The sequence below is a fragment of the Lineus longissimus genome, chromosome 7 (assembly GCF_910592395.1).
Source record: "Lineus longissimus chromosome 7, tnLinLong1.2, whole genome shotgun sequence".
In the NCBI taxonomy this organism is placed as follows: domain Eukaryota; kingdom Metazoa; phylum Nemertea; class Pilidiophora; order Heteronemertea; family Lineidae; genus Lineus; species Lineus longissimus.
This window is the reverse complement of record NC_088314.1, coordinates 4,544,434-4,571,930: the sequence shown is the minus strand read 5'-3', so window position 1 is coordinate 4,571,930 and position 27,497 is coordinate 4,544,434. Positions and strand designations below refer to the sequence as shown.

General features: G+C 42.1%; 3 protein-coding genes across 15 annotated transcripts in view; 2 read left to right on the top strand and 1 right to left on the bottom strand.

The window, feature by feature from the left end:
- Positions 1 to 492: 492 nt before the first annotated feature.
- Positions 493 to 12,712, bottom strand: LOC135490732 (lamina-associated polypeptide 2, isoforms beta/delta/epsilon/gamma-like). 3 transcript variants are annotated; one of them, XM_064776142.1, is made up of 7 exons: positions 12,538 to 12,712; positions 4,513 to 4,652; positions 3,770 to 3,905; positions 3,320 to 3,445; positions 2,390 to 2,435; positions 2,036 to 2,122; positions 493 to 1,666 (listed from the first exon to the last, which is right to left on the bottom strand). In XM_064776142.1, the coding sequence occupies exons 1-7, from the start codon at positions 12,641 to 12,643 to the stop codon at positions 1,399 to 1,401; spliced, it is 909 nt and encodes a 302-aa protein (XP_064632212.1). In that variant the 5' UTR covers positions 12,644 to 12,712; the 3' UTR covers positions 493 to 1,398. The 3 variants fall into 3 exon arrangements, with proteins under 3 accessions (XP_064632212.1, XP_064632213.1, XP_064632215.1); XM_064776143.1 differs by having other exon boundaries at positions 2,036 to 2,116; XM_064776145.1 differs by lacking the exon at positions 4,513 to 4,652 and having other exon boundaries at positions 12,632 to 12,704.
- Positions 12,713 to 12,738: 26 nt separating this feature from the next.
- Positions 12,739 to 16,691, top strand: LOC135490731 (DNA-(apurinic or apyrimidinic site) endonuclease 2-like). The gene is made up of 5 exons (XM_064776141.1): positions 12,739 to 12,981; positions 13,519 to 13,786; positions 14,216 to 14,353; positions 14,518 to 14,590; positions 14,949 to 16,691. Exons 1-5 carry the CDS (start codon positions 12,867 to 12,869, stop codon positions 16,167 to 16,169), a joined length of 1,815 nt encoding a protein of 604 aa, XP_064632211.1. The 5' UTR covers positions 12,739 to 12,866; the 3' UTR covers positions 16,170 to 16,691.
- Positions 16,692 to 21,379: 4,688 nt separating this feature from the next.
- LOC135491733 (membrane-associated guanylate kinase, WW and PDZ domain-containing protein 2-like) overlaps positions 21,380 to 27,497 on the top strand; it is a 44,215-nt gene continuing 38,097 nt past the window's right edge. For all 11 annotated transcript variants that reach the window (XM_064777815.1, XM_064777814.1, XM_064777808.1 and 8 more), the window contains exon 1: positions 21,380 to 22,083. In XM_064777815.1, the coding sequence (XP_064633885.1) occupies positions 21,723 to 22,083 (361 nt within the window). In that variant the 5' untranslated portion in view covers positions 21,380 to 21,722. The remainder of the gene's footprint in view (positions 22,084 to 27,497) is intronic.

Sequence of the window (27,497 nt, the reverse complement as noted above, 5' to 3'; positions counted from 1 at the left end):
TTCTTATAGACCGTCTATTGTTCATATATAAAGCAAACATTAAAACATCAGGGTCCAATAGTCGACTTAAGTTGGAGGTACGGACTTGGCGAGTGCGGACAGGTCATCAGCTTGACTGTGTGACCATTTGTGAAGTTGAACATCTTCGCATGATCTCTTAAAACTGTGATGGAGTGTTGGAACCTACGTCAAGACCTAGCACTTGATGCTGTGTTGGTCCCCTGTGCAACGTCATGTGTTGGATAGAGACAGGACGTCATGCTCTAACGAAGCGCGCGCTGGGGAAAAGTTGCGCAGAATAGCAGGAAACTGCTCCATGTGGATTTTGCAAGGGGTGTACCATTTGGAGGTGGCCATTGTTCACTTAGGTCATATTTAGCTAGTGGCTCTACTGCGGCAAGGACATACATCACGAAGAGAACACCGAGACAAAAGAGAACAAGGCATTTTTCATCTGAGAAATTTCTAACAAAATTTTAATCAACAAAGGAAGAATGAATAAGTCTTATTATTTATTACAATTCAATCTGCAGGGCATTACTTTGGCTTTACTGTACAACTTCAAGTATCCTAAATATGAAAATGGAGGACTGGCTTCAAGGCCCTTTTCAACATATTTTGGAAATCATACAAAAAATCCAGCAACAACATTACAAATTGACAAAAAACTTTTCTAAATACAAAAGTGAGAAATTGGCAGCAGAAAATTCAGCACATATTTTTTGTAAATATTCATCACGAAAACCAGGACGTTTACTTTTCGACTCTTCACTTTTAAGATGAACACATTTGCATACATGGTTTAGGGCAGTTATCAACAACTCATTCTGGATATAAATGTCTGTATTTTGACCTCTTTATGGACTGACTATAAACTGAATATACTATTCTAAATGTATATATTCAATATAGAGCCAAGCACTTCAAAATCCTACTCATGCATTCTTATCATCATTACAAAAAATATAAGGTGTTTTCAACTTACATTGATACATATATCCAATGATATCAAAAAGCAGCAAAAAGCAGTGGTGACGATATGTTTTAAAGCCCTAGTGAAGGCTTGCAACAGACTCAAGAAGGGCACACCCTGCATTTATAGCTAACTTAACTGCCATATGACGCCATTTAATTCTCAGAGGAAAAGATAAAGAGGAATTGTGGTTTTTTAACCTCTTCATTTGCCAGATGAACTTGACCATTATGCACTTCCAGTATCCTCTTTGTGGACTTCCAATATGTCCACCAAAAACAAAAAATGATGAAATAATCACTCCAGAACATGAATAACTTTCTTTAAATTAGAGGCAGTGTGAAAAGATACTTGGAAGAAGATTCATATAAAGCCTTAAATATGAATACACGAAAGTTCAAAAAGTGTCCCGAGATTATGCATTTTTAGTGTGAAGTCCCAGATACAGGATTACTGGGGGACGGTTCCATGGTTGTGATAATGATGAAGATCACCAACGCTACAGCAGCAAAGATGCACACTTGGATCCATAATGCCATGCCCTTCTTTTTCGTCGAGACGCTGGTATTTGTGACCATTTTACCGTCGACTGTGGATGTGGTTGTAACTTTCTCGTTTGTTTCCAACTTTCCGTCTGTACCTTTTCTAGTGACTTTCTCTGTTTCAACTTTTTCTGTTTTACTGCCTTGATTGCTGAAGTGAAATGAAAATGAGCAATTTTAAGGCAGTCTTTATCAGCAGTGAAGAAGAAGACATAAGGAGTGACACACAATACTGATGAATTTACATAATAAAACCTGGTAGGAAAATAAGTTGAACATTGTGAAAGGACTGCAGTTGAGATGTTCTGTGAAAACATTGTCCAAGTGCTCAGTAACACTGGTTTTAAGTCCTCATGCATGCTGTCGTTAGTTCCTAATGCTACTACTGCAAATCAAATTTACTGAAGGAGATATGCCCATTTGAGCTAATATTATCATTTGTGTCCAACCCCGACTGAGCAACTGGGCCCTGAGGGATAAATATAATAGACTTTGAAAAGTAATAGAAAGTCATTCTTACTTGACTACATTGGTGACCTTTACTGTCCGCTGAGATGTGACTTGTGATGGGGCAGGCCTTCGTCTCACATAACTACTATCCCTGAAATTGACATTGTGTATTCAGTAAGAAATGGTCTGTAACTATTTTAAGTGGAAAAACGTACAAGGGCAATGTACAATTTGTCCAATATGACCTAATAACATCCGAGTTTACCTCAGTGCTTAAATCAATATATTTGGAGCTCTATGCTGTTTTGGAATATTAATAAAACTAGTTGATCTGCAGTGAAGTTTAGCAAGACAATTCACACACATTTTCATTAACAAGAGCCTTGTTCTTTCAGAAGGGACTGGCAGACTATACAATACTTACAACTCAGTGGCTGCATCCTTTTCATTTAAGATCTGTGTATCTTCTTCTGCAAAGGAGTTGAATATTTGCATTACTAAAAGTGTTAATTTACACATCGTGCCATTCATGAATTTGCCCTTTATATCAGCAGGACTGAAAACACTTCAAACTGATAGCACCAAAGCCCTGAAGGCTTTATTAGAGAGCTTGGTTTTATCACATGCTTAATATTTTCATCTTCATTCCTTAGCTATGAATACATTCTCAACCTAATTGCCCCTCTCCCTATGAAGGAAACCTAAACTTCCAACATTGCAGATATGAGCTGAAGAAATCCATACTGACACAACCCATTTCTGTGAGTACACTATAATAAAATCCCATCACTCATTCGCTGCATGATAAAAAGTGCAAAAACGGGTCAGATAGTAATTATTAGCCTTCGGACAAGACCAACAGACTCTTTTTTTTCACACCTGTTCAGAATACCCTAATCCCCTTCAACTTTTCTCCATTAGCCGTACCATGAAACTGGAATTTCCAGGTATACTTTTCACCTTCAGCCCATGTATGTAAGTCAATTGATTCAGCTTCCATCACACAATCAGTAGATGTATAAATACAATACATACATCTATCATACTTATCTTCCAATCTAACCCATATTCTTATATGATATTCCAGCTCTAGTACATGTAGCAATTCCCTACTTCCATTTCAACCACAGTCTAACTAGGCTAATCAACCGGAACACTCTATTTATTATCAAAACAAAAAATTGGTGGATTTGTCCTGGACTGACCTGAAATGCCATTTGGTAATATCACCTTTCCTTGATTCAATATTTTAAAGTGACAAATTAGGTTTGCATTTCAAAGGTTGTTATCATGGCTGGCGAATTTTAACAAAACCTTAGTTGAGAAGAAATTATGTGAAGTTGATGAGATTTACCTTGATCACTGTAATCATCGTCTTCCTCCTCTTCTTCCTCTTCCTCCTGTCTTATAACGTTTTTATCAGCACCTCCATTGGCAAGGAGATACTGCAGCTTTCTCTGATAAACTGCCCGCGTTGTATCTGTAAAACATTTAAAATTGATCAAGGCCAACAGGGATACGACCACAAAGAAGTTAAGAACAAATCTGTTGGTCCGGCTTTGTTCCACTATCTCTCAAGCAAAGTATTGTGACTAGGTACCAGTTCACTGCGTCACAGCCAATCTATGAAATACCTCATTGACACAATATTCGTTACTTAATACTCCCTAGCATTGTTTTTTTTTAAATATTTCGACTTTCAGTTCATATAAAACGTTTCATCAAAATGCAATAAAGATTTACAGCATTATTTTAGGAATAAATTGATTGAACCCTTGAAACAAGAGTAATTTTTCAGTCTCACCTTGAATCGGTCCAACTGTCGCACCCATTTTTTTAAGGGTAGTAAAAAGTTCTGTATCAGATAATGTTGTGACATCAGTTATGTCTGAATTCGGAATAACAACCATGTTTGATCGACCAATACTCCCTGGCTTCCGCTGAAAAACAAATTATGAAGGGTAATTTGAAAGTCGGGAGGAGTTGATTTAGAGTAAAACTGAAGACTAAACACTTAATTAGTCTGCAGTGTTTCATACAGATTTAATTCCAGGAAAGGACAACAGCAACGAAATTAGAAATTCATAGGTTAATTTCAATTCCTGGTCAAAATGCTCAGAATCCAAGGATGAACACAATACAACTAAAAATAAAATGTACCTCCTTCATGTTATATTAGGAAATGATAGGGGTAAATTCAATTAGACCAATATACTTGTCTCAGTGCAGTGAGTGCTGCTCTCTCTCACACTAGACAAACTCAGACTGCCCCGTTGAAATGGAAGGTTTTCATTTCGCGAAGCATTTTTCCGGTAACCGGCTTGAGGGGCCTGTGGCGAGTGTGCATGATCCATAGTGACTGAAAGTGAGTGGTGTCACCACTGAGTCACTGGTGAGACTGGGAGTCATTGGAATAAGATTGAATGATTTCGTTGTTTAGAATAGAACATGATGATCTCTGCTTCTTGTGCTTTGCACTTACTAATTAAAAACTAAAAGGGATTACAAGTCAAAGCCAAAGGAGCATTTATACAAAAAGTAACACACCTTTCTTCGAGGAGAATCACCGAATCCTTCCTCTTCGTCACTTGAAAACGAGGTCAGTTGTTCACCATGCATGCCATGTGCAAACTTTTTACCGGATTCGGATCTGGGGCTCAAATGCTCCCGGTACAATTCAACGTAAATGTATACTTCTCAGGTATACTGGGACCAGCCGATAACGAAAACTAAGATCTTCCCATATAACTATTTAATAAAACGCCTTCTTGTGTTGACTAGCAGATTTCTTGACATTTCTTTCGCTGTAACACGAATTTCGGCTTTCACTTTAACACGTTTTTTCTGGTCCGAAATCCGCAGCAGCGATAACAATTAAAGATGCTACACACAATGTAACATTAAACAATAACCCGATGAAACGGCGCTAACATACTCCCCCCATGGGAGACCGAAGTATTTCCAGTAGGTCGAACCATACCAGGCACAAGCCGTTACTAAGAGTACCAATTTACGCAAAAACACCAAAGTCATGTTAATAACTCAGAACTTAAACTTCACGAGCGGAATCTTCCGACAACTTATCATAACCAAAGTCAGACTAAAGCAGTAGTGTCCAAATCTCGGTAGGTCTGCCAAATTACCAGCAGAGTAGTCCAATATTCATTGTCTAGCCCTTGACAATGAGAAAAAGAGAACAGAAAGTGTACAACGATTGACACTTTAGATCCAAACGCACTAGTATACGGCGTCACTTCCAATGCACCTCCAACCCTAGTCTCAGAACTGAATGAATCGCACGCACCCGAATAACCAAAAAAAAAAAACACGGAAGAGGGCATGAATATGATCATGCTCAACAACAACAAAAACTATGATGGGTGTAGCCTGATGCGATAAACAAACAGTAATGAAACCATTCTTGAAACGGATGCAAAGGTACTTAGTGCCGCACCACTAAGCTATTAAACTGCACTCACAATAGCAGTATCCAATCGAACAAGAATCAGAATATTCCTTAGAATGATTAACTAACCAGTAGAATAACCAGACAGGATTGCAGTATATCGGCAGACCAAGAACAGTTGTGCAAGGTAAAGAATTTTTAAGATAATGCCAATAGCGCATCTACCAAACAACCCAAAAACTACCACACCAAAAATGAACACAACTTGCACCCAAAATGCCGACATATACAATCGCGTTAAGGTTATCACATGTGCGCGCGGAACACAGAAAAGGTGCTATACATCCGTGCTATTATGCTCATCATTGAAATGCGATAACACCCAATACTCCCCCGCGCAACTAACGTAATTCTTCGTCCTTTGTATCTCGTTCATTGTCGACATCGCCAGTTCCAGAACAGCTCTCTTCCAGCATACACAGTTTGTGTATCGGGCGCCTCAAGACAGTACTGCTGCTGGTCTTGACTTCAACTACTCGAACTGCTCCATCCTCTCCGGCAAAAGTCTTGATGATCACTCCCATGGGCCAATGACCTCGGACTAACATATCATCCGTGACTAGGACCAAGTCACCCACTTCCGCATTTCGTCGTCGTCTAACCCATTTGGTGCGCTTCTGCAGCGTAGGAAGGTATTCTCTGATCCATCGCTGCCAGAACTGGTTGGCCAACATCTGCACCTTCCGCCATTGCTTTCGATGATACAGATCTGTGTCGAAGAACACCCCAGGAGGCAAAGTCAGGGAACCTCGCTGTAGCAAGAAGTGATTGGGAGTCAACACTTCTTCGTCGTCAGGATCATCGCTAGCTCTGCATATTGGCCGACTATTCACGATCTTCTCAACCTCAACGTGAGTGGTTACCAGAACTTCATCGCTGACCATTCTATCGCCTAGGACTGCTTTCAACCCTCGCTTAACTGACTTAACGAGACTTTCCCAGACCCCTGACATATGGGGAGCCAAGGGGGGCTGGAAATGCCACTCTGTACCACGCTGACAAAGCTCCTTCTGTATTTGCTCCTGATTCCAACCCATAATCGCTTCCCGCAACTCACGTTCACCGCCGACGAAGTTCGTCCCATTATCGGACCATACTTGCTTCGGATCCCCACGTCGACCGCTGAACCTTCTGAAGGCATTTAGAAACGAGCTGAGATCCATGGAATTGGAAATTTCCAAGTGTACCGCCCTCACGTTTAGACAGGTGAAAAGTACTCCCCAGCGTTTCACAGACGATCGTCCGGCCTTGATGAGCATCGGCCCAAAATAATCAACTCCGGTATTGGTGAACGGAGGCTCATATGTGACAAGTCTGACAGCAGGTAGGTCAGCCATGAGTTGGTTCATCCGTATGGCATTGCGTTTTCTGCATCCAATGCATCTCTTCAAGATCTTGCGTACTTCTCTCCTCGCATTTACAAGCCAGAAGGTTTGCCTAATCCTAGACAAGACATGCTCTTGGCCCGCATGTGCTGTTGCCTCATGAAAATGAGCAATGAGCAACGTCCCAGCATGGTGTCCCTTTGGTACTATCATTGGATGTTTGCTATCAAAGGTAATCGGTGCTCTGGAAATTCTCCCTCCAACTCGTAGTACGCCATCAACTAACAACGGGTTCAGTGATGCAAGCGAACTCGAACTGCTAACTCCGTCCTTCTTCCTTATAGCATCTATGTCCCTAGCATAAACCTCTCTCTGGACGCACCTCATAATGGCCTTACTAGCTTCGTCAAGATCAGACGGTGTGATCTTCTTCTCGAACTGGACTCCGCTGTCTTTCTTCTTTGACTGAAGGTAACTGACAAACTTCAGTAACACTGCTACTCGCCGTCGAAGTGCTGTCCAAGATGAACTTCTTGAGATTAACTGAGACAAGCCATTGGTTGCAGGTTCAGTCAGTGTGGCTATAATCTTCTCCGTCTTCACTTCTGGGTCATTCTTGTCAACTTCCATGACCTCTTCAGTCGCCAATGTTGACCAGCTAGCCCCTGGCTTTGACAGGAATTCCGGACCGGCAAACCATCTCTCGTTCTTCAAAAAGGCTGCAACAGTTTGTCCTCTCGAAGCCTCATCCGCAGGATTTTCTTTCCCAGGGATATGTCGCCACTGAGAGGGGGTAGAGGAGTCTCGGATCTCTGCAACCCGATTAGCTACATAAGTCTTGAATCTCCTGTTCTCGCTGCAGACGTACGACAGAGTGATCTTGGAATCAGTCCAGTAGAAGCTTTCATCAACCGGCAAATCAAGTTCCCTCCGAAGCAATCCGTCCATTCTTACTGCAACCACTGCTGCCTGCAGTTCCAATCGCGGTATCGATACAAACTGGAGTGGAGCTGTCCTGGTCTTTGCCATTACAAAGGCACACTCAACTTCGTCGCCCTCTTCCGTATCGTACACCTTGCGTAGGTAAGATACCGTTCCATACCCGCCTTCCGACGCGTCGGCAAAGTGATGCAATTCATAGCGTCCCTCCATCTCGGAAGTAAAGTACCATCTCGGCAACGAAATCTGAGTCAATGCTGGCAGGGTCGCTTTCCATCCTTCCCAAGCCTTCATCAGTTCTTCAGGCAGCTCATCGTCCCAGGCCAACCGTTGCTTACAACTCATTTGCAGTATACGTTTAGCAACTAGGGTAACAGGTCCAACAAAGCCTAGAGGATCATAAATAGAGCTTACGGCCGCTAGACATTCCCTCCTCGTGTTGCTCTTTGCACCACCCTTACTGATCCCGGAGACCTGCAGACCAAGCGAGTCCTTCCTGACATTCCACCTGACTCCCAATGCTCTCTCTGTTGCAGTAGACTCCAGACTCAGATTGACGAATCCTGATGCCTTGACCTCGCCTGGTAATGCCGCCATTACTTCGGGTGAGTTTGACATGAACTTCGTCAGCTTTAGGCTTCCCTTCGATAACAGACAGATCATCTGTATTGATAGCATGATGCAAACACTGACTTCGGCAACTGACTGCAGGAAATCATCTACATAAAAACTGCGGGTTACTGCGTCCACCACTCCTTGATCAAATTGGCTTCCAAAGTCCTCGGCACATTTCCTCATTCCGTATGTACAGGCGCTCGGGCTGTCTGTTGCCCCAAATATGTGGCTAGTCATCTGGCAGGTTACAGGGTGTTCATCGAGTCCATTCCGCCACCAGAGGAATCTCAATGCTTGGCAATCTACGGGGGGCACTTTAAATCTTAAAAACATGGCCTCCACGTCAGCTGTTACAGCGATCTGGTGCTCGCGGAACCTCAGTAAAACTCCAATCAAGCTGTTACTTTGATCCGGGCCTTGAAGTAGCTCTTGATTTAACGAAGTTCCTTTGAACGAAGCCGCAGCGTCAAATACTACACGCAGCTTCCCTGGTTTATTTTCATTCGCCACACCATGATGAGGTAGATACCATGTCTTCGCCGATACAGAAGCTGCCTCTTCGTCTGTCATTACTCGTGCGTAATCGTTATCAAAGTAGACACCCATAGCTTTGCAATACATCTCAGCAAAGGCTGGCTCCTTCACAAAGCGTTTTCTAAGATACTCGAGTCTTTTTGCAGCGACCATTCTATTGTCAACCAGAGCAGGTGGCTCACTCCTCCAAAGTAGGCCAATCTCATAGTGTCCATTTACCAACTTGGTCCTCGTGTCAAGCAGGTGTAGAGCCTTTCGATCCTCGAACGACATCATCTTCACATCTTCATTTATGAATCCATGCTTCTCGGTTTGCCACAGTGAACTAACAGCTTCCTCCAACTTCTGGTTATGCTGTTCCAATTGGTTCATCTCCACCTCGCTTTTGCCCGCCACAACCTCGTCGTCGACTTCATCCGTCCTGCAGCATTGATTGATGACCTCAGTATCCTCTGCCTTCTCTGCTACCGCCAAAAGATTGATCTCCACCCCTTTTGCTGATTCCTCATGAATTGGTCCCGCCACGCACCAAGCCAACGGAGTCCTGACAGCGTAAGGTTGCACGTGAGGCTCTGTTCCATAACAGCTTTCAAGTACCATGTGTGCCCTTGGGACATCCTCGCCGATCAGGATTGACACCGACTCCTCATCTACTTGCGTCGACAGATCTAGCTCTTTGAGATGCTCCCAATCTGATAAGTCCAATGTGTTGGGGTGATATTTCCTATCGATGTGCAACTCCTCGACGATGTTGGCGCGATTCACAGGGATAGATGGCTCATCAGTCCCAATAGGCTGCAGTGTACACTCACAAATTGAGACTTCCTGCTCCTTACCACTCGCCAGCACCGTGTTTATGCTAATCGTCTCTGGCTCTCCTTCAATCCCAATCTTGGCAGCAAGCTTACGTGTCATAAGCGTTGCACTTGATCCAGAGTCCAAGAGGGCCAATGTCGTGGTTGACTCTCCATTTTGGGCTGCTATTCTGACAGGAATCACCTTCAAGAGAACCATACTCTTCGGCTTAACACTCTGCAAGGACCCAATGTCCTCTTTCTTCGGCGGCTTAGATGTCTTCTCCAAGTGTAAGAGGACATGATGGTCCTGGTCACACTTCGGGCATTTCTTCTTCCGGGTACAGGATCTGACCATGTGCCTTCCTAGGCAACAATAACAAAGCCTATTGTTACGGACAAATCTTCTTCGAGCGTCCAAGTCTTCCTTTTCAAAGTTGCTGCACGCCCAAATTCCATGATCCTCAGCCTTACAAAACCGACAGATGCGTTTGTAGTGCATGTCCTCTGTGGCGGCATTAACCCCTGCCTTATTCCCCGATTTTCTAGCTCCTGTATAGTTGGCAGAGTTCCTTGGTTTCTCAAGCTGGGTAGACAGTGTAGTAACCTTCGGCTTCTGCGTAGCTGCCTGATCCCGCTTTACTTTATCGTGATGTTGCTTTACGATGTTGGTTGTGGTTCTCGCTGGCGGTGTCACTTCAAACACAACATGTGTTGACGTCCTTGCCTGCACCTTAACAAACTGCACCATATCCGCCAGTCGTGGAAATTTCCCTTCGTCTTCTAAACTTATCACCTTCCTAACCCACCTTTCTTGGAGGGCTACTGGGAATCTGTCGAAGATCGCTTTCAAGGTCATCTGCGTATCGGCTTCCTTGAGTAAATCTTGATCACAGAGCGTGTCATATGCACTAGTGAGTTGATCTGAGAATGCGAGCATTTCCTTGGAGTTTCGATTTATTCTCTCCCCATTGGTGACTTTCTCAATGCATGACTTTACAATCTGGTATGGTCTCCCGAACCTATCATTGAGTATGCCCAAGGCCTTTTGGTACCCATCTATAGCTCCGTCACACAAACTGATGGCCTTATGTGCATTCCCTTGAGTGAGCTGCAAAAGCTGTGCCAACTTAAATCCCTCAGAGAAATTTTTACCACCGACCCTCAAATCGAACGATCTCTTAAACTTCACGTACTCCGAGGCAGTTCCATCAAACTTTATTGGCTCTGGTGGAGGTAACTCAGCGTGTGAAGTAATCTTTTCAAGCGTCTTGGCAATGGCTAAGAATTGGCTACCATCCTGCGTAGCTACCATCGGTTCTTGATGCCTGTCATTTTGGGCGGCTACCATTGGGTTCCAGATCGTGTCGCTCTGTGGGGCTACCATTGGGCTCCGGTACATATTGTCGTAGGCATCTACCCTTTGACTCGGGTACACATCGTTGTAGGGATTCACCATTGGGCTTTGATAACTGTCGCTATAGGCATCTGCCATTGGACTCTGGTACTTGCTACCTTGGGCGGCTACCATCGGGCTCTGGTACATGTTGCCTTGAGCTGCTACCATCGGGCTCTGGTACCTGCTGCCTTGGGCGGCTACCATCGGGCTCTGGTACATGTTGCCTTGAGCTGCTACCATCGGGCTCTGGTTACTCCAGTCCCCACCCTTTTCTATTTTCACTGCTCCATTAGCTCTGTACCCACTAGTATCTCTAAGTGCAGGACTGCATTGAGGCACAAAGGCATTAGCCTCAGGACACAATTCTACAGGTTTACATTTTACAGTCTTTCGTTTGACTTCAAGTGCTTTCATTTCATGCTCCTTATGCACAATCTCACGTTCTAACTCCTCAATCTTCAATCGAGCAGTCCTTTCCTCCAGCATCTGTAGTTGTCTTTTTGCATTTTCAATCTCCTCCCTGGCAGTTACTTTTCCCTGGGATACCTTAGGCAGTGACTTATGGGTTGCTACTTTCATCTTCAAGCTCCCTCCGACTTGGTTAGGAATTGGAACATAGCTTTGTTCCTTCTGCTTAGGCCTGACCACTTCCCCGGTCCTCTGTGCATTTCGTTGACGTAACAAGTAAGCCTTCTGTCTTTCTCCGACATCCAAGTTAAACTTCACTTGCTGTCCCACTTCAAAATACACAGCCGATGCTTCCCCCCTTTCCTCGTCGGATGCAATTTTACAAAAGTTTTCATGTTGATCCCCATATCTCACCATGGCATCCGTCAACTCATCTTGAGCGACCTCTATCTGCGCCGCTGTCATAACAGGTACACCTTCTTCCAATACCCTGGCCTTTCGTGTCACCCTGCCTTTAAGTTGACCCAATGATCTTCGAAGTTGTGCTGCTTTCTCCTTTAGATAGCTCTCCATGGCCACTGTAGATCTGAGTGGCCGTCCGCAACGTGAGTGGGACGTCATGACAGAAAGTTTTTCTTCTGCAACACTGGAGATTATTGATGGTACGAAACAGATTCTTGATGGTACGAAACAGAACTGGGACACCATGCGTAGCAGATGCTGCACAGTATCACCTACGAGGCTGACGAGTGTCTTGACTGTACGAAACGGAACTGAGACGTCATGATCTTAAAGTTCGAGAAGTTTTCCATTCACAAAAACACCTTTTATTCGTGTTACCATGTATACTTCTCAGGTATACTGGGACCAGCCGATAACGAAAACTAAGATCTTCCCATATAACTATTTAATAAAACGCCTTCTTGTGTTGACTAGCAGATTTCTTGACATTTCTTTCGCTGTAACACGAATTTCGGCTTTCACTTTAACACGTTTTTTCTGGTCCGAAATCCGCAGCAGCGATAACAATTAAAGATGCTACACACAATGTAACATTAAACAATAACCCGATGAAACGGCGCTAACAGTAAACATCCTTTCTGCTGTCTTTATGGGGTAAAGGAACACTGTGTTTAGCAAGTTCAGATTTCAATTTTTCTTTTGTTAGAGTTCGAGGATCACTTACAAAGGACGTCATGATGCAATTCCGGGAAATTGACACGGAAATTGACAATCGCCACACAAAATTTGCCGCTTTAAAAATGGCGACCCGGTTACGAGGCGATAGAAACGTTTTATAACCGAACTTCTGATTGGCTAATTCTGCAATGTCTGTAAATAATCGTCAAATTGCAGCCACCGAAACAGTTTAGCAAAGGGGAACTTTTATCTGCCTTTTATTCACTTCTCCCCAAAAAGCAATGAAGATCTTGACCTGGAATATTAATGGCATCCGTGCCGCAAAGGAATCAGTGAAGCAGTTATTAGACTCATTCGATTCTGATATAATTTGTCTTCAAGAGACCAAGATAACGCGTATGTTTCATTTCATACTTTTCGTGTTGTCCGAAAATAGAAATTCAGTGTACAGTTTTAGCACATTTTAGAAGTTAACCCATTATCGGATCATTGATCCTTGATGTCAAATGACAAGCCCAAACCAGAGCTGCACGACCATGGCTTGTTTAGCTCGCGTAAGGGAAGACCGTGTTATTTTGTTGGGTACATAGATTTGTCCGCAGTGGCCAAAGCGGCAAAAAGCCTGACGTCCTCTCCATTCGAGCCCGACAAAGCCAAAGGTGTCCTTTCAAATCGGCGTCATGGACGTGAATGTTACACACCGAACAAAGAACGTGTTGTTGGTCACGCTGGTTTGTCCTTCTCTCAAGAGTTCCTCAAACAGTCACGACTGGAATACCTGCCATGACCATCTCAAACAAGAAACATGCCGACTTAGCGGCGGTGAATATCAGTCCTGAAGTCTCCTCACGACGGTGGATCAGCATGGCAAGAACAACTTTTGTTGTATTTCTCATAGTACCAGTTGGTGTTAATGATCACATGTCATTTCAGGTGATTTACTAGATGAACATACTGCACTGGTCGATGGCTACAGTTCGTACTACAGTTACGCACGGGGGAAATCAGGCTATTCAGGTGTTGCCATCTATTGTAAAGATAGTGCAACTCCAGAGAGTGCGGAAGAAGGCTTAACAGGATTATTGAATGCAGACATTGATGATGGTATCGGTTGCTATGGAGACCAGACTGTCTTCAGCGAGGAGGAATTACAGGCATTGGACAATGAAGGAAGATGCATCCTCACTCGTCACAAGATAAGGTTTGTATCGTTAGAGAGCACTAGATTGTAATTTCCTATACAAAAATACCTTTTACCCCCAGAGAAAATCAAAATTGGTGGTTGGCACAACTCCTTGATTGGCTCATTGTAACTGTTTGAATTTAATCCTGTCGTGCCAATCAGAAACGGGAGGTGTGCAATGAATACAATCTCTATTTTACTCCTATCTGTTTCAGATACACACTACCCCTAAAATGGCATATACTGGAATTGAATACTAAAATAGCTCAATGATTTGGTCAGAGTCACTGAGGAATGCATCACATTTAAAAACTTCAATTAGAGAACAGAGTGATTATTGTCAAGGGAACAGGATGAAATTGAGGAAAAATGACCATTCTCCTGCTAATCCTACCTGTGTGGTAAATGACTTATTTGTTTAACTGATTTCTATCCATTTTTTTCCAGAGGTTCTGACAAGTTTCTGGTGCTTATCAATCTTTATTGTCCTCGTGCCCCCCCAGAGAATGAAGAACGTCAAAAGTTCAAACTTGAGTTCTACAGACTTGTTCAGATCAGGGCTGAAGCTCTTGTGAATGAAGGACAGTAAGTATCAATGTAACAGTCACTCGGTGTTCTCCAAAGCAATGAAAGATGCCAGGGACCATTTTCCCATCCTCTTTTTTTCAATTTTGTTTATAGAAAATAATTTTTTTTAAAGAAAGCCTGTTTAACATGTGTCTCAACTCACTTTATATATGTATTTTCAGTCATGTGCTAGTTCTGGGTGATATCAATACCTCACATCGACCAATTGATGTTGGCGATCCAGATGAAGAGGATGTAAGTTTTTCGTTCAGTCTGCATGTGCTCTGCTCATAGAAATCATGCATTGTCTGTGTTGAAATTCACAGTGTGTTCCACTCCATTAGAGCATAGAACTCTTTATCCCAGGGTCAAATGTTTGATGCACACTATTATCATTGAAATGTAACGTGCAAGATGAAATTCCTACCTGGGCTTGAAATCCAATATTCTACCTCCAAGGCAATCAATTCCCACTGACTGAACAAAAACTTCATTTCTCTAAGCCTGCGGTTGTAGGCGTAATGATGTCACAATGCAGTTCTCAAGTTTCAGAAATAGTTTATGATATAAATCTTATGTCTCAATAGTTGAATTTCCTTTTTTTCTCCTTCAGGAATTCATGGCAAAACCTGCTCGTAAGTGGCTTGATCAGTTTCTGTGCAGAATCCATAAGGAGAATGCAGAGGAAAATACTGTTCATCAGTCACAGAACTCAAATGTTACCCAATCACAGGAGTCAGTGAGTAGCAGTGGCAGCAGTCAGGACAGTACAAAATCAAACGTTAAAAAAAGGCTGCCACGTACAAGATCAGGGAAACCAATCACAAAGGCAGTTCGAGAAAACCATGCAGAATATGTGCGTCAATTTGCTCGGACTACTCCAGGCTTATTTGTGGATTCGTTCAGATATTTTCATCCAAACCAAGAAGAAGCATATACCTGTTGGTGCAATATGACAGGCGCAAGAAAACTTAACTATGGGACTAGAATAGATTTAATAATGGGTGATAAATCGTTAGTTTTGGAGAGCTTCACAGAGTGTTACCTTATGACGGAGGTGATGGGTTCTGATCATTGTCCAGTCCGGGCAGAATTGGATCTCATACTAGAAACTGCAATGAAACCACCATCGATCTGTACCAAATATTTACATCAGTTTGCGGCAAAGCAGAAAAAGTTAGTGGACTTTTTTTCGATGGGTTCCAAACCACTTGTGAAATCTCCAATAAAAACTACATCGCCTCGAAAGGATAGTGCCAGAAGTGAGTCTGCTCCCACTGTTGGAACTGCATTGGACATTTTTGGTAAAAAGAGACCTGGATCACTGACTCAAGTGCAGCCTTCAAAGAAAGCAAAGGTCAATACCTCATCATCTGGGAAACAGACAAGTATTTTTTCTATGTTCTCTCAAAAAAGTAAAACAGTGAATGAAGCAACGTCGTCTGCTGACTCAGTACGAAAATCTCAAATCTTGTCTGGTTCTCAGATGAAACCTAGTATTTGTAGCTCCTCTGTATCTGAAAGTGCTTCGTCAAACCCGCATGCTGAACAAGCCAAAGTGTCTGTCAATCTGGTTGTTAAATCTGGAAATGGGTCAAGTAAATCTAGTGGCAGTGCTAGCTTATGGAAGGACATTTTCAAAGGACCACCCCCTGCTCCTTTGTGTTCAGGCCATAAGGAGCCATGCTTGTTGAGAACTGTCAAGAAAGACAGTATGAATAAAGGACGCCAGTTCTGGGTGTGTAATCGGCCAGATGGGCATGCTAAAAATCCAGAAGCGAAGTGTGATTTTTTCAAGTGGGTTACGAAAGAAAAGAAAGGTGCTTCAAAGTGATAGAGCTATTCACTGAGTAAGCCATTCATCCATGCATGTTGTGGTTTGTGTTTGTGAAATATCATATGTGCCATTTTATTAGTTTCATTGTCTTGAAAACACTTGTTTCTATGAATCTCCACCTTAGCCGAAAAACCTAACAAACAGGAATGGTTCTTTGAGTGGTAAATAAAGATTTTGAAAAAAAGTATCCCAAATTTCTCTTACAATCAGTTTATTCACAGAGAAGGTCAAGGTAGAGATTTCACAGGCAAGGTCAATGTAGCACCAAACATTAAGAATAATCTTTTGTTGGTTGGATTAAAAAATGTTTATATCATATGTGCCATTTTATTAGTTTCATTGTCTTGAAAACACTTGTTTCTATGAATCTCCACCTTAGCCGAAAAACCTAACAAACAGGAATTTTGTTGGCTTGATTAAAAAAAGAATTTTCATCGGACATGTGTGTGCTTTATCTTGTAATAAATATTTTTGTAGCAACTGTCTGCTTTTTTCAATTACTGCTTGCATACACATTGTTTACCCCGGAAAGATTGAGATGGGGGATATATAGTGGGAGGGAGGGGGGTGGCTTGATGCATACTCTTACGAAAAAGATCTCAGATTTACCATGCTCACCATGGTGAATGTAGAATTTACCATGCTCCCCAAGGTAAAATATTTCAGTGTCCCAATTTACCATGGTGAAGTGCTGTCAGTTTACCATGGTGAAATGTGGATTTACCATGGTGAAATTGAGACACACTTTTCCAAAGGGTATTCCAGTAAATGCATTATAATCTGGCTTGGTCTAAGCTGGCATCTTACAATTTTCTGGAAGACAATGACATTCACAACAGCAGTCATCTGGGCCTGCAGTCTTGGAGTGGTCTGACCTAACATCTCTTACTAGACTTCGAATCAGCAACCATTCTTTACAAATAGAAAGGGGAAGACATCTTATTTCGAAGCCCCCCTTGGTCTGAACCTTTGTGTTCCTCCTGCCTTAAATCCGGTTCATCAGCTGCTGAAGACGAATCCCACTTTTTATTTGACTGTCCTCTATATGCTGACCTCAGAGTTAACCTTTTATCATCTATAACTGATTTATACTTCTATCTTGTATTTGTAAACTCCGAGGGTAAAACAATTATAAAATTTAAGTTCATTTTGTGATGATGGTTTCAAAAGAAAGGTCGATTCTCTCACAACCTCAATTTTAATATGTCATTTAGATAATCTGTTTTATGGTTGTTTGCTTTTTACTATATATGTACACGTATTCCTTCCACACATGCACTCATGTAATATGGGTACATTTCCCAAGACAGATCTTATATAACACCACTCTCTTCTTTTTCTCCAATCTAACTACACCAAGTTTATTGTAACTCTATCCAATGTAAATTTATTTTATACGGAACAATAAACTATTTGATATTTGATATATGTCATGTCATGTCATCAGTCTCCCGGGCGCCGGGCAAAATGTCCAATTTACATGCACCCGCTGAAGTTGTCACAACTGTGGCAGAGACAGTAGGTCGAGTGAGACTTGGCAACAAGATCACCATGGTGCAGGGCCATCTCGGCCTAACGCCAACTCGGCCCACCAGCTCGGCCTCGCCCCGGACCAACTCGACCTGGGTAAAAAACCAACTCTGCCTGGGTTATACATTTTTTTTTTGGTTTAATTTCTTCTTATATGTGAATATCAGTTGCACTCGTTTAGTTGGTATACCATAGTCTACCTTTCCTTTAAATTTGAAGATAATTCATTGGGCGATACAGGAGAAAATTGAAGGTTTTTCTGCTGATTTCAGAAGGGCCGGGCCGAGTTCGCCGGGGAACGACCTCTCCTGTTAAATGCAGTTCACGACCAAAATATAGACTAGGCATGAGGAGCACTAGACGTACCTGGAGTGGGCAGGCATAAAAACTTAGCATGCTTAGTGCTGATGTCATCTTAAACTGCCGACATATCGGCAATTAATAGGAGACATTAAGATACAAGTGACATAAATACTAGTCATACTTGTAAATGTTACACGACTTTCCTTTCAATATAAGTTCTTATCTGCCATCTGTAAATCAAAACCTGGTCGTGTAATTCATACTCCCAGTCACTGGAGCGAAGACTGAAGACCTGCCACCTCAGTTCCAACTATAGCCGCAGACGATGAATTCATTTCGCATTTCAAACCTTTCTTTCTTATTTGCATGTCATATTTTTATCCTCCGCTAGCTGTAATTAGCTCAGCTGGGAGGGGGGGGGGGGGGGTATTCAAATCCTGCATCCACCCTCAGATACACAACAGGGGAGCTAGGGAGGAAGGACCAGAACCTAGGTATAACTGTCCTAAATGTCTGGTCCAGAGTAGTCTCTTTATGTAATTGAGGGTGACTTTGATCTCCTGCTCTCCTCAGTCAGATGGACAGCTACACAAAACTAGAATCCTGGAGAAAGACAACCTGGATGATGTCACATCCAGTCGGGACAAGACAAAAAATCAGGTGGCATTTTAATGATCAGGGATACACCATGGTGAATTCAGTGTTCACCATGGTAAATGAGAGTTAACCATGTTCACCATGGTGAAATCTTATCCGTGTGGGGTTTTTCAGCGTGCTTTTTTTCCAGGCGCAGCACACGGACAAAATGATTTCTCCAAGCTGTACCCCCTGATTCACTGTATCACCTTTTGGGCTAGGCGCAGCCCAAGGGTTTGTGTAATACCTTTCATATCCCTCGGCATTGATCCCATACATGTTGCTGTGGCACATGCCTAACTTCTTCACCATGGTGAATTCAGTGTTCACCATGGTGAATTCAGTGTTCACCATGGTAAATGAGAGTTAACCATGTTCACCATGGTGAAATCTTATCCGTGTGGGGTTTTTCAGCGTGCTTTTTTTCCAGGCGCAGCACACGGACAAAATGATTTCTCCAATCTGTACCCCCTGATTCACTGTATCACCTTTTGGGCTAGGCGCAGCCCAAGGGTTTGTGTAATACCTTTCATATCCCTCGGCATTGATCCCATACATGTTGCTGTGGCACATGCCTAACTTCTTCATATATCAAAAAGTGGTTACTCTTAGTAGCTATGTACGACATGCCACTGACGAGCTGCGAGCGGTAATGTTCACGGCGACCATTAACCCCTGATTTCCTCAGGATGGCATGATAATGGATGAAATGACTGCAAACTAATACTGATGCCAGTAGTTAACTATTATGATAAAACATTCGTCAAAGTTGTCGTCACTGTCATGTGCCTCAGAGTCATCCTGAGCTAAGAAATTGGAACTATACTTTGAATAAAATCAAAAATATCGCCCGTTTTTAGGGCGGGGGACGATTTACAGCTGGAACCCCAAACCAGCTACCGCAGATCCGTCATTCATCATGTCTAAGCATGTATGATGCGACTTATCTAACTATAAATATGCAGTCAACTTGTTTATATACCACCCAAATTCGGCCCGCATTGCTCCCATGGGTACGTCGTGTGTTCGTTTCTTGTAGTACCGATGGTCAACGGCAGGGGAGCTACAGGGAGGGAATGGACCAGAGACCTGGTATGTACACAACAGGGGAGCTAGGAGGAAGGACTTTCGTTTAAACTGACCAGAACCTGGTATTACTGTCCTAAATGTCTGGTCCAGAGTAGTCTCTTTATGTAATTAAGGATGACTTTGATCTCCTGCTCTCCTCAGTCAGATGGACAGCTACACAAAACTAGAATCCTGGAGAAAAGACAACCTGGATCATGTCACATCCAGTCGAGACAAGACAAAAAGCAGGTGGCATTTTAATGATCAGGGATTCACCATGGTGAATTCAGTGTTCCCATGGTAAATGGTGACTTGACAACTTTGAATGTCGCGTCGGCGTACCAAGTCTTCGCGTTCTTGAGTAGGCCGAGTTGTCATCTGAGGCGAAGATCAAGTGGCGTCTTTCTCCGACTTTGACGTCGCGTCTAAGGAATCCTTCGGTCCCTTCCACGGGTACACAATTATTTCTTCAGGGTCTGAGAGGTCTTCCCTGGATGTGCCATCCCACGACAGAGTCTGTCGCACAGTCGTGTTCCATTACAGGGTGTAACATGTCTCTACAAGATTGAAGTGCCATGTAATCTGTAATTGTCCCGACTAGATGTGACATGATCCAAGTTGTCTTTTCACCAGATATTTAGGACAGTTAAAAGCGATGACGCACTGTTGTTTTAAACGGCGCTCTGTTCACCAATATTGCATATTTCATATAGATTTCTGTTTGGAAATTATTAAAAGTATTCATAGCTACGTGGTTAAGTTGAAATTAATACTGAGTTTCTGAGCTCATGAAAATGTCGTCATTACGTCTTAAGGTCTCGTTAGGGATTTTTTCCCAAATGTACGCGATGATGACGTGCCCCATTAAACAGTACGTAAGATCTATTTTAAAATGCGTTTCCATTCCAAAGTGAATGCATGAGGACAACCTATTTGTGTCGTATATCACTGGAAACGCCCGATTCCCCTGATTCTGCAGGATGTTAAATAGGGCATTTTATTTCTTTAAATAAATCATAACCGTCGCATTTGCTCCTAGCTCTGTTCACCATCCCAAATGGCAATATTGCCAATTGGGCCGGACAATCACGAAAAACTCCAAATATTATACATTTTTTCTGAATAATTCTTACAGTGACCATTCTCCCATGAAAGACAGTTGGTTACGCTACACAAAATTCAAAAAAAAAACGAGGGTCAACCATTGAACTTTTGAGATATGTTGAATTTTGCACAAATCAGCGAAAAACGCACCAACTGGCACTGGACGGCATTGCAACACGGTGCCGACGCACGTCCCAAGTTCAGTGTACACATACGTCGGCAACAACAGTAAATGCGTAGTTTCTTGTTAACTGCCTATTGAGTAGCGCTCTAGGTTTCAGAAACTCAAAAAAACATGTCTTTGCCAAAACAACTGCTGAATCAACACTGACAAACTGTGAGGACCGAGAAATCAATGATTTTAGGAACTACGGTTAGGGCTTGGCCGCGCATGAATAAAAAAAACCCTTCCTAATGAGACCTTAGGCCGAGATGGCCTGTATTCATCACCATGTACGACGCTTGGAGAGTGGTCATGTAGTGGGCGGGGCCTTTTTACGACACTCCAGGAATGGACGACCAACTGTTGATAGTGAAGTGCGCGCATGCGTATTGTTGGGAGCTAACGAAAACAACCGTGTGCATGATCACGGGATTTTGGCCGTGTTTTACGTTAAATTACTGTCCTAATCGTGATCAAATATTCACAAAAACACGTCCGGGATAATCTTGACATCACCAGGAATAATTTGATCACGGGATGTAGCCGATTTCTGGTTTTCTGTGTGGTCTTATTTGGGGATATCCGAGATGGTTGTCCTACAGTGCAGTACCTGCCAAAAATGCACTGGGCAAATTTTGGTGTACCTATACCTGTAAATAAATATGTGCACACACTGTGTACATGGATACGTGCAGTAGGGCTTCATAAGGTTAGAATTACACAGGGGTTATTGGCAAAATAGCACGATGCTTAGTTCTAATAGAACCAAACCGCCACAGGAGCAAGCGCTGCCCACAAAAAGCCCCCAAAAGAAAGATGCAAGACATTGGAATAACAGAATCAAAGAAAGTATCGTGGCCGCAAATATTGAGAATGGTAGTCTCAACATTGAAGTAAAGGGAGGCTCTGACAGTGGCATGTTTTCCTTCATCGGTGAACTGCGTCAAGATAAAGTGAATTATCATAGTGGGAAGTTACACACAGATGATGTTGTGATTGAGATTCATGGGCAGAAAGTTGCTGGATTTACACTCAGGGATACGGAGGCGTGGTTAGGTCATGTCAGTCAGAACGGTTCACCAGTTATGATCAAAACAGTCAAGCAAGGTGGGTATCAAAAAGAAACTGATATTTTTAATATTTTATGTCATATGATATCGATTCGATGTAAAATTGTTAATGTAACTTGTAAGCTTTTCTTCCACAAAACAGGCATTTTTACTGTTGACCGCTGTTGCTACATGTATAACAAGACAATGCCATGTAACAGATTACAAAATAATACCAGCCACAAGGATTGCACAAAAGTCAATTTGGCATGTTCACCTCTTTGTTTTATTTAATAAACATTGTGCCATCTTCAAAAACAACAGACTTGAGTCACTAATCTAGTGGCAATCAAAACAACATAGCCGAAATATAAATGCAATATATTATTAAGCAACAAAACCTTATCATTGTTCTTCAATTACATTGTAACATTCTTTTTAAATGGAATTACTCCAGATGGAAACACAATACTATTGTTTAATTTCTCGGTCAGAAGTTGTATATACATGTAAGGGCAGTCAGGTATCAGATCTAATGCCTCGATACATTTATTCCCCAACAGACACAATGGCTGTACATAATGTCAATGTTGATGTTTGTCAAACATCAATATGAATGTTGGGTTCTGAAATAACTGTTCACACTGAGCTGTCCATGCAGAGATTTAAGTATGGCAGATAATTGCTGCCAGTGCTATAGTCCAGACACACAATCCATAAAACCAACTACATAAAATTCACCTTGGCGGGAATCAAATGCTTGAAATAGTCTGGAGAATGAATGATGGTATGACAAGCAATCTCATCCAATCAAAGTGTTAATTTTAAAATGGCATATGTTGGTTTCATGTAAACTGGTTGAATTTTTTTTCTTTCTGCCTTTGGAAAGTGACTACTATCAGGGTAGTAATGCCATGCTGTGTCAACTGTGTCACCCCTAAAAAATCCTGACAACAAAACTCTGATGAATTGTGACTTCAAATTAGTACCCGACGACGCGATGATAAATTCCCATACAGGAGGAACAATAGCGTCTGCCTTATGTCCTGATGCTGGCTTTTCAACCCTCGTTCACTTTCTATGTAACCGGTGTCTCGTGCTCTCCAAATCGTCTACCACGCTCTTAAAAGTCTTATTTTTAGAATAGTGAAATTTCCATTGTTCTCAGATCCGAAAATAGTTTTACATCAAACCGTTGCCAAGTAACAGTTGGGGCGCTTCCCATGAATTTGAACTTCACATCTGTTGCTCCACCTATGTTGCATTCAGAATTTGGAAGTGGGTAACTCCATCAATATATAGTGCTGCCAGGATTGTCCGTCTGACCAGACCAATCTATTCGGCCTATACACTTCAATACGACAATATTATCAAATAAATTTACACCTGTACTTCACTGCATTTATAGGCGCCAGGCTTATTTCATGCCGGTAGTAAATTTTTGTAGGCATGGCAATTGTGGTGCACACTTGGCCATGACACTAGGCCTGAGTGGTCGGGTTGAACCAAGGGATTTAACCTGGTCTTTTAGAAGGTCAGGTGGATTATGCCTATTGTGATTGTCTTATTGGCGGTAAAAGTTGTTATGTTGAGAAATAAACACATGTGTCCGATTATCGTATAAAATGATATGGCAGTAAACGTTTTGTGTTCAGTGTTAAAATGCTTGTTGTCTGTCCCGGACTTGCATTCATGATTACTATGGGGTCTCTTTTGTAGTCACTTTACGAGAAATCTTTAGAATTTACCTCCTATGACATGTCAATAATTGGACCTTATTACAATCATAAATCTGTTAGTTTACTGCACAGATCAGCAAATTTAATGAGTGGTTTAAAGTATGTCAACCTGCTAGTAGGCTATCAGTTTTGTTACCATAGGGTTGTTAGCTCAACTGGGTGAGCTTATGTCATCACGTCCTGTTCATTGCCCTGTGTTGTCCCTCCGTCAACGATGGTCATGAATGATGGTGGCACGTTTGCTCATCGTTGATTTGAGGACAGGTTGCTATTGTTGCCTCCCTGAAGCATGGGCCCTAACAAGAAGCAGGCTACACACAGCAATATCTCACAATCTTGTTTGATCATCAGGTCTGACAGAGAGACATGTGATCCGAGCGAGTCTACCACTCGGTCCTATTGAAATATTCATGTTGATTGTTTTGTACTAGTATCTTAATGAGAGGAAACCTGTAGTCAGCACGTTAGTGTGGCTTCTGTTCGCATGAGTGTGGTTCCTTTGATTATTTCATACACATATATTTCTCTCAACCAACACAATTTCTACATGTATGTAGCACAATGTGGTTGCCTCTAGATGATGATAAAGTAACTTCGTTTTCTCTATGTCGTTGTGGCAACTGACCAATACATTCAGTTTTTGAATCTCCGATTCATACAACCACACAATAGCAGCCAACCTAAACCCATCATAAATTATCATTAGCAATTGTCTGACTTTTTGCCCCTCGCCATTGTACACGGTGAACTTGACCTTTTGACATTTGTTTTTTCTTCCTACATGTAAGTGGCCCCCTGGGCTAAATGTGGGTCATTGTGGATTGGCCCATAAAAAAACTGATCAGAAGATCAGCTAATCTCGTCAGCTTTGTACTGTCATGTCCTATTCATTTGAGAAACCATGTGTCAAAAGAGGTCCCGCAATGCTATTTCTTTTCAAGAGCAGGCAGGTTGTGAAGCATCAACAGCGAGTTTTGTTGTATGAAAACTGCAGTTTTTAAATATGTACATAAGATGCACATGTAAAAGGGAATGCAAGGTTTTGGTTGGTGGAGTTGATAGCCACCATTATTCGATTTATTGCAGCATAATTCTGATCTATCGCGACCATTAATTTGGTTTTTTTGTCGACACTCCTGCCAGCCATATCCGTGCCCTGCATCCTGCGCCCTGCATCACCAGCAATGATCTGTAACGACAGCAACGGATCGCTGTGATGCCACATGTCGATTTCTATGGCCTGTTATTCAGGTTGGCTCCCTTATCCATGTTATCACTAAGTCATCCTGGAATCTCCCATGTAAAGGACAAAGTTGACGCCAGCCAGATTATCTTTGAGTATAAAATGGCATAGCTCTGGTGCGATTTAGCTATGTCCGTTAACACATCCTGTTACTGGTACATGTACAGTGATTTCATCATGATTTCTCTTGATGGCTCCTCAAAGTTGTGAAGGCTTTCCTGCTTCAAACACATACCTAATCCTGAACTGATCTCACGGTTATGACTGACTTCATTATCATGTATGATATGATGTAGGTGCATCTCATGAATTTCGAATGTTCGCCCACCACCCTGGGAGGAGTTTGACTTTGAGTGTGGACTCTACTTCCAGTCAGAGTCAACTGCAAAGGCTATGTCTATGACAATGATATCGGTATCTTTTGATTCAAAATGGCAGTCTGTTTTGAGTACTAGGTTACTTTGCTGTGGCCTTGTGGGGAAATGTTCAGTAGGAGCAAAAAATCTTAATCTCTGATGGCACACTTTCGATATGAATTGTTTGAAATCAATTTAGCAGTCGATGCAGTTGCAATGAAAATATTGGGAAACATCAAATCTGTGATGGTCGTCGTCTTCTTCTACGCCAAATTTGCGTCATCCTGGTTTCGATCAATAGTTCTTCATCATCTTCCTCCACTGCTGTAATTAGATTTGACTTGAGGACCAGGTTGGTATGGGGGGGGGGGGCTGTCTGCCTTGAGGCTAATAAAACATTGCTCAAAATAACTGACATATGGCTCAATCACCTGGTGGTCCTGAACCGCCATCTTGAATCCTGAAGGTTATGGTGACTCTGCCCCTTTGAGTTTGACTTGAGTATGTTCTCCGAGCTTGTATGTAAAATGGCAGCAATGGCACTGGCTGTACCTTAAATTATAAGACACTACATGTATTATTACGACAATCAAGTCAAGATAGGAGTTAGCAATCTTAGAAACATGTGTGTAGATAATTTGATTAGAAATAAAAGAGAGATGACATTGCTGTGTTCTGATGATTCATTTGCCACAGTGATGATGTAGAGGGTTATTACAACTGCTGCGGGTGATATTCTCAAGTGGAAAGAGAAGAGTACTTGAGCAGGGATGTAGGGTTCTGCTCTCATGTGACACAGCCTACAGGTCCCTCTCCCCTAGTACGGTATTGTCCTTCATCTTTTTGAAGTGTGCACACCTTTTAGGAGGTCAAATTAAGCAGTATATCACTGCCAAAACGTGCTTCATTTCAAGCTTTCTACATGCTCTCTACATCCCTAAATGCTCCCTTTAATTGTTTTAAACAAATAGTACAGGGTAAGTCATTCAAGGTCAAGCCAACTTTGTCCTTCCTATAAATGTTGGTGAGAATACACCTCCAGCTGACCTGAAAGCACTTTCTCATCAGGGTTTCTTTCAGAATCAGCTGGTGAGAGATTCTCATACATTTGGACGCAGTTTAGTTAGAACAGAGTGCATGTGATTGTGAATAATATACGTGTATGTCACCTCTATGGACCAATCCTGACTATCGAATATTCTGGAGTGGTTCAGGGAATTCAGTGTGATACTTTTGCTCTTATCGATGATAGTTAAGTTAGGTACTTGATGGGCGATTCATTATGCACAGTCATGAGAGTGGCTATGATGCATGTAACATTGGTTCCATATTAGTCTCCAGTCACCAATTCCTGCCTGAAGAAATGTGTGGGTTTGGTTTACTCTGTTTTTTTTGCTATCACAGCGCACAACTGAAATTGCACAACACTTTAAGTCAGTTGATTACCTTTACTATTGATTTCAGTGTCTAAATCCAAAACTATAAAACAGTGGCTTTTGATACAGCTCATCACTAGATCACCCGATCCACTCTATCATTAACCCTATGAATCCAAATTATTGGACATGTTTGAAAGAAACTGTTCTTGACCCGTTCCTCGATCTGTCAGCTGCTTACATTTGAAATAAGTTCCTAATCTGCCAACCACTCATGATTTAAAATGTGGCAATTGTTTCAAATTACTTAGAAGGTTATTTGCATTGCTAATTGAAACGGAGTGGATGAGTGCTCCTCAGTAAAGAGATAAATTAGTGAATTTAATTGCTTGTCAACTTACATGTACATGTACATGTATATTAAATTTGTAATGCTGTATTTCATTACATTCATGCGAGTGCTTAATAGAAACATGCTTTGTTTGCACAACTTTCCGGAACAGCTGGTGGGTGTTTTGATAATCATACAGCCGTTGTTATCATAGCGTTATGATATAACAACTTGTGGACTCATCATTGTGTCATTATGGGCCACGTTTACCAATGTAAAAACCACCCATTGGATTTGATACCTGTTCTGGCAAAGCTTGACCGATTTGGCATTGCCATTTTTTTACATCAACGCCTGTACACTTTGGGTGAAACCACATGATCAAGACTGCATCATGAATCGTGGGAAAACTGGGTAATCTGTCTTG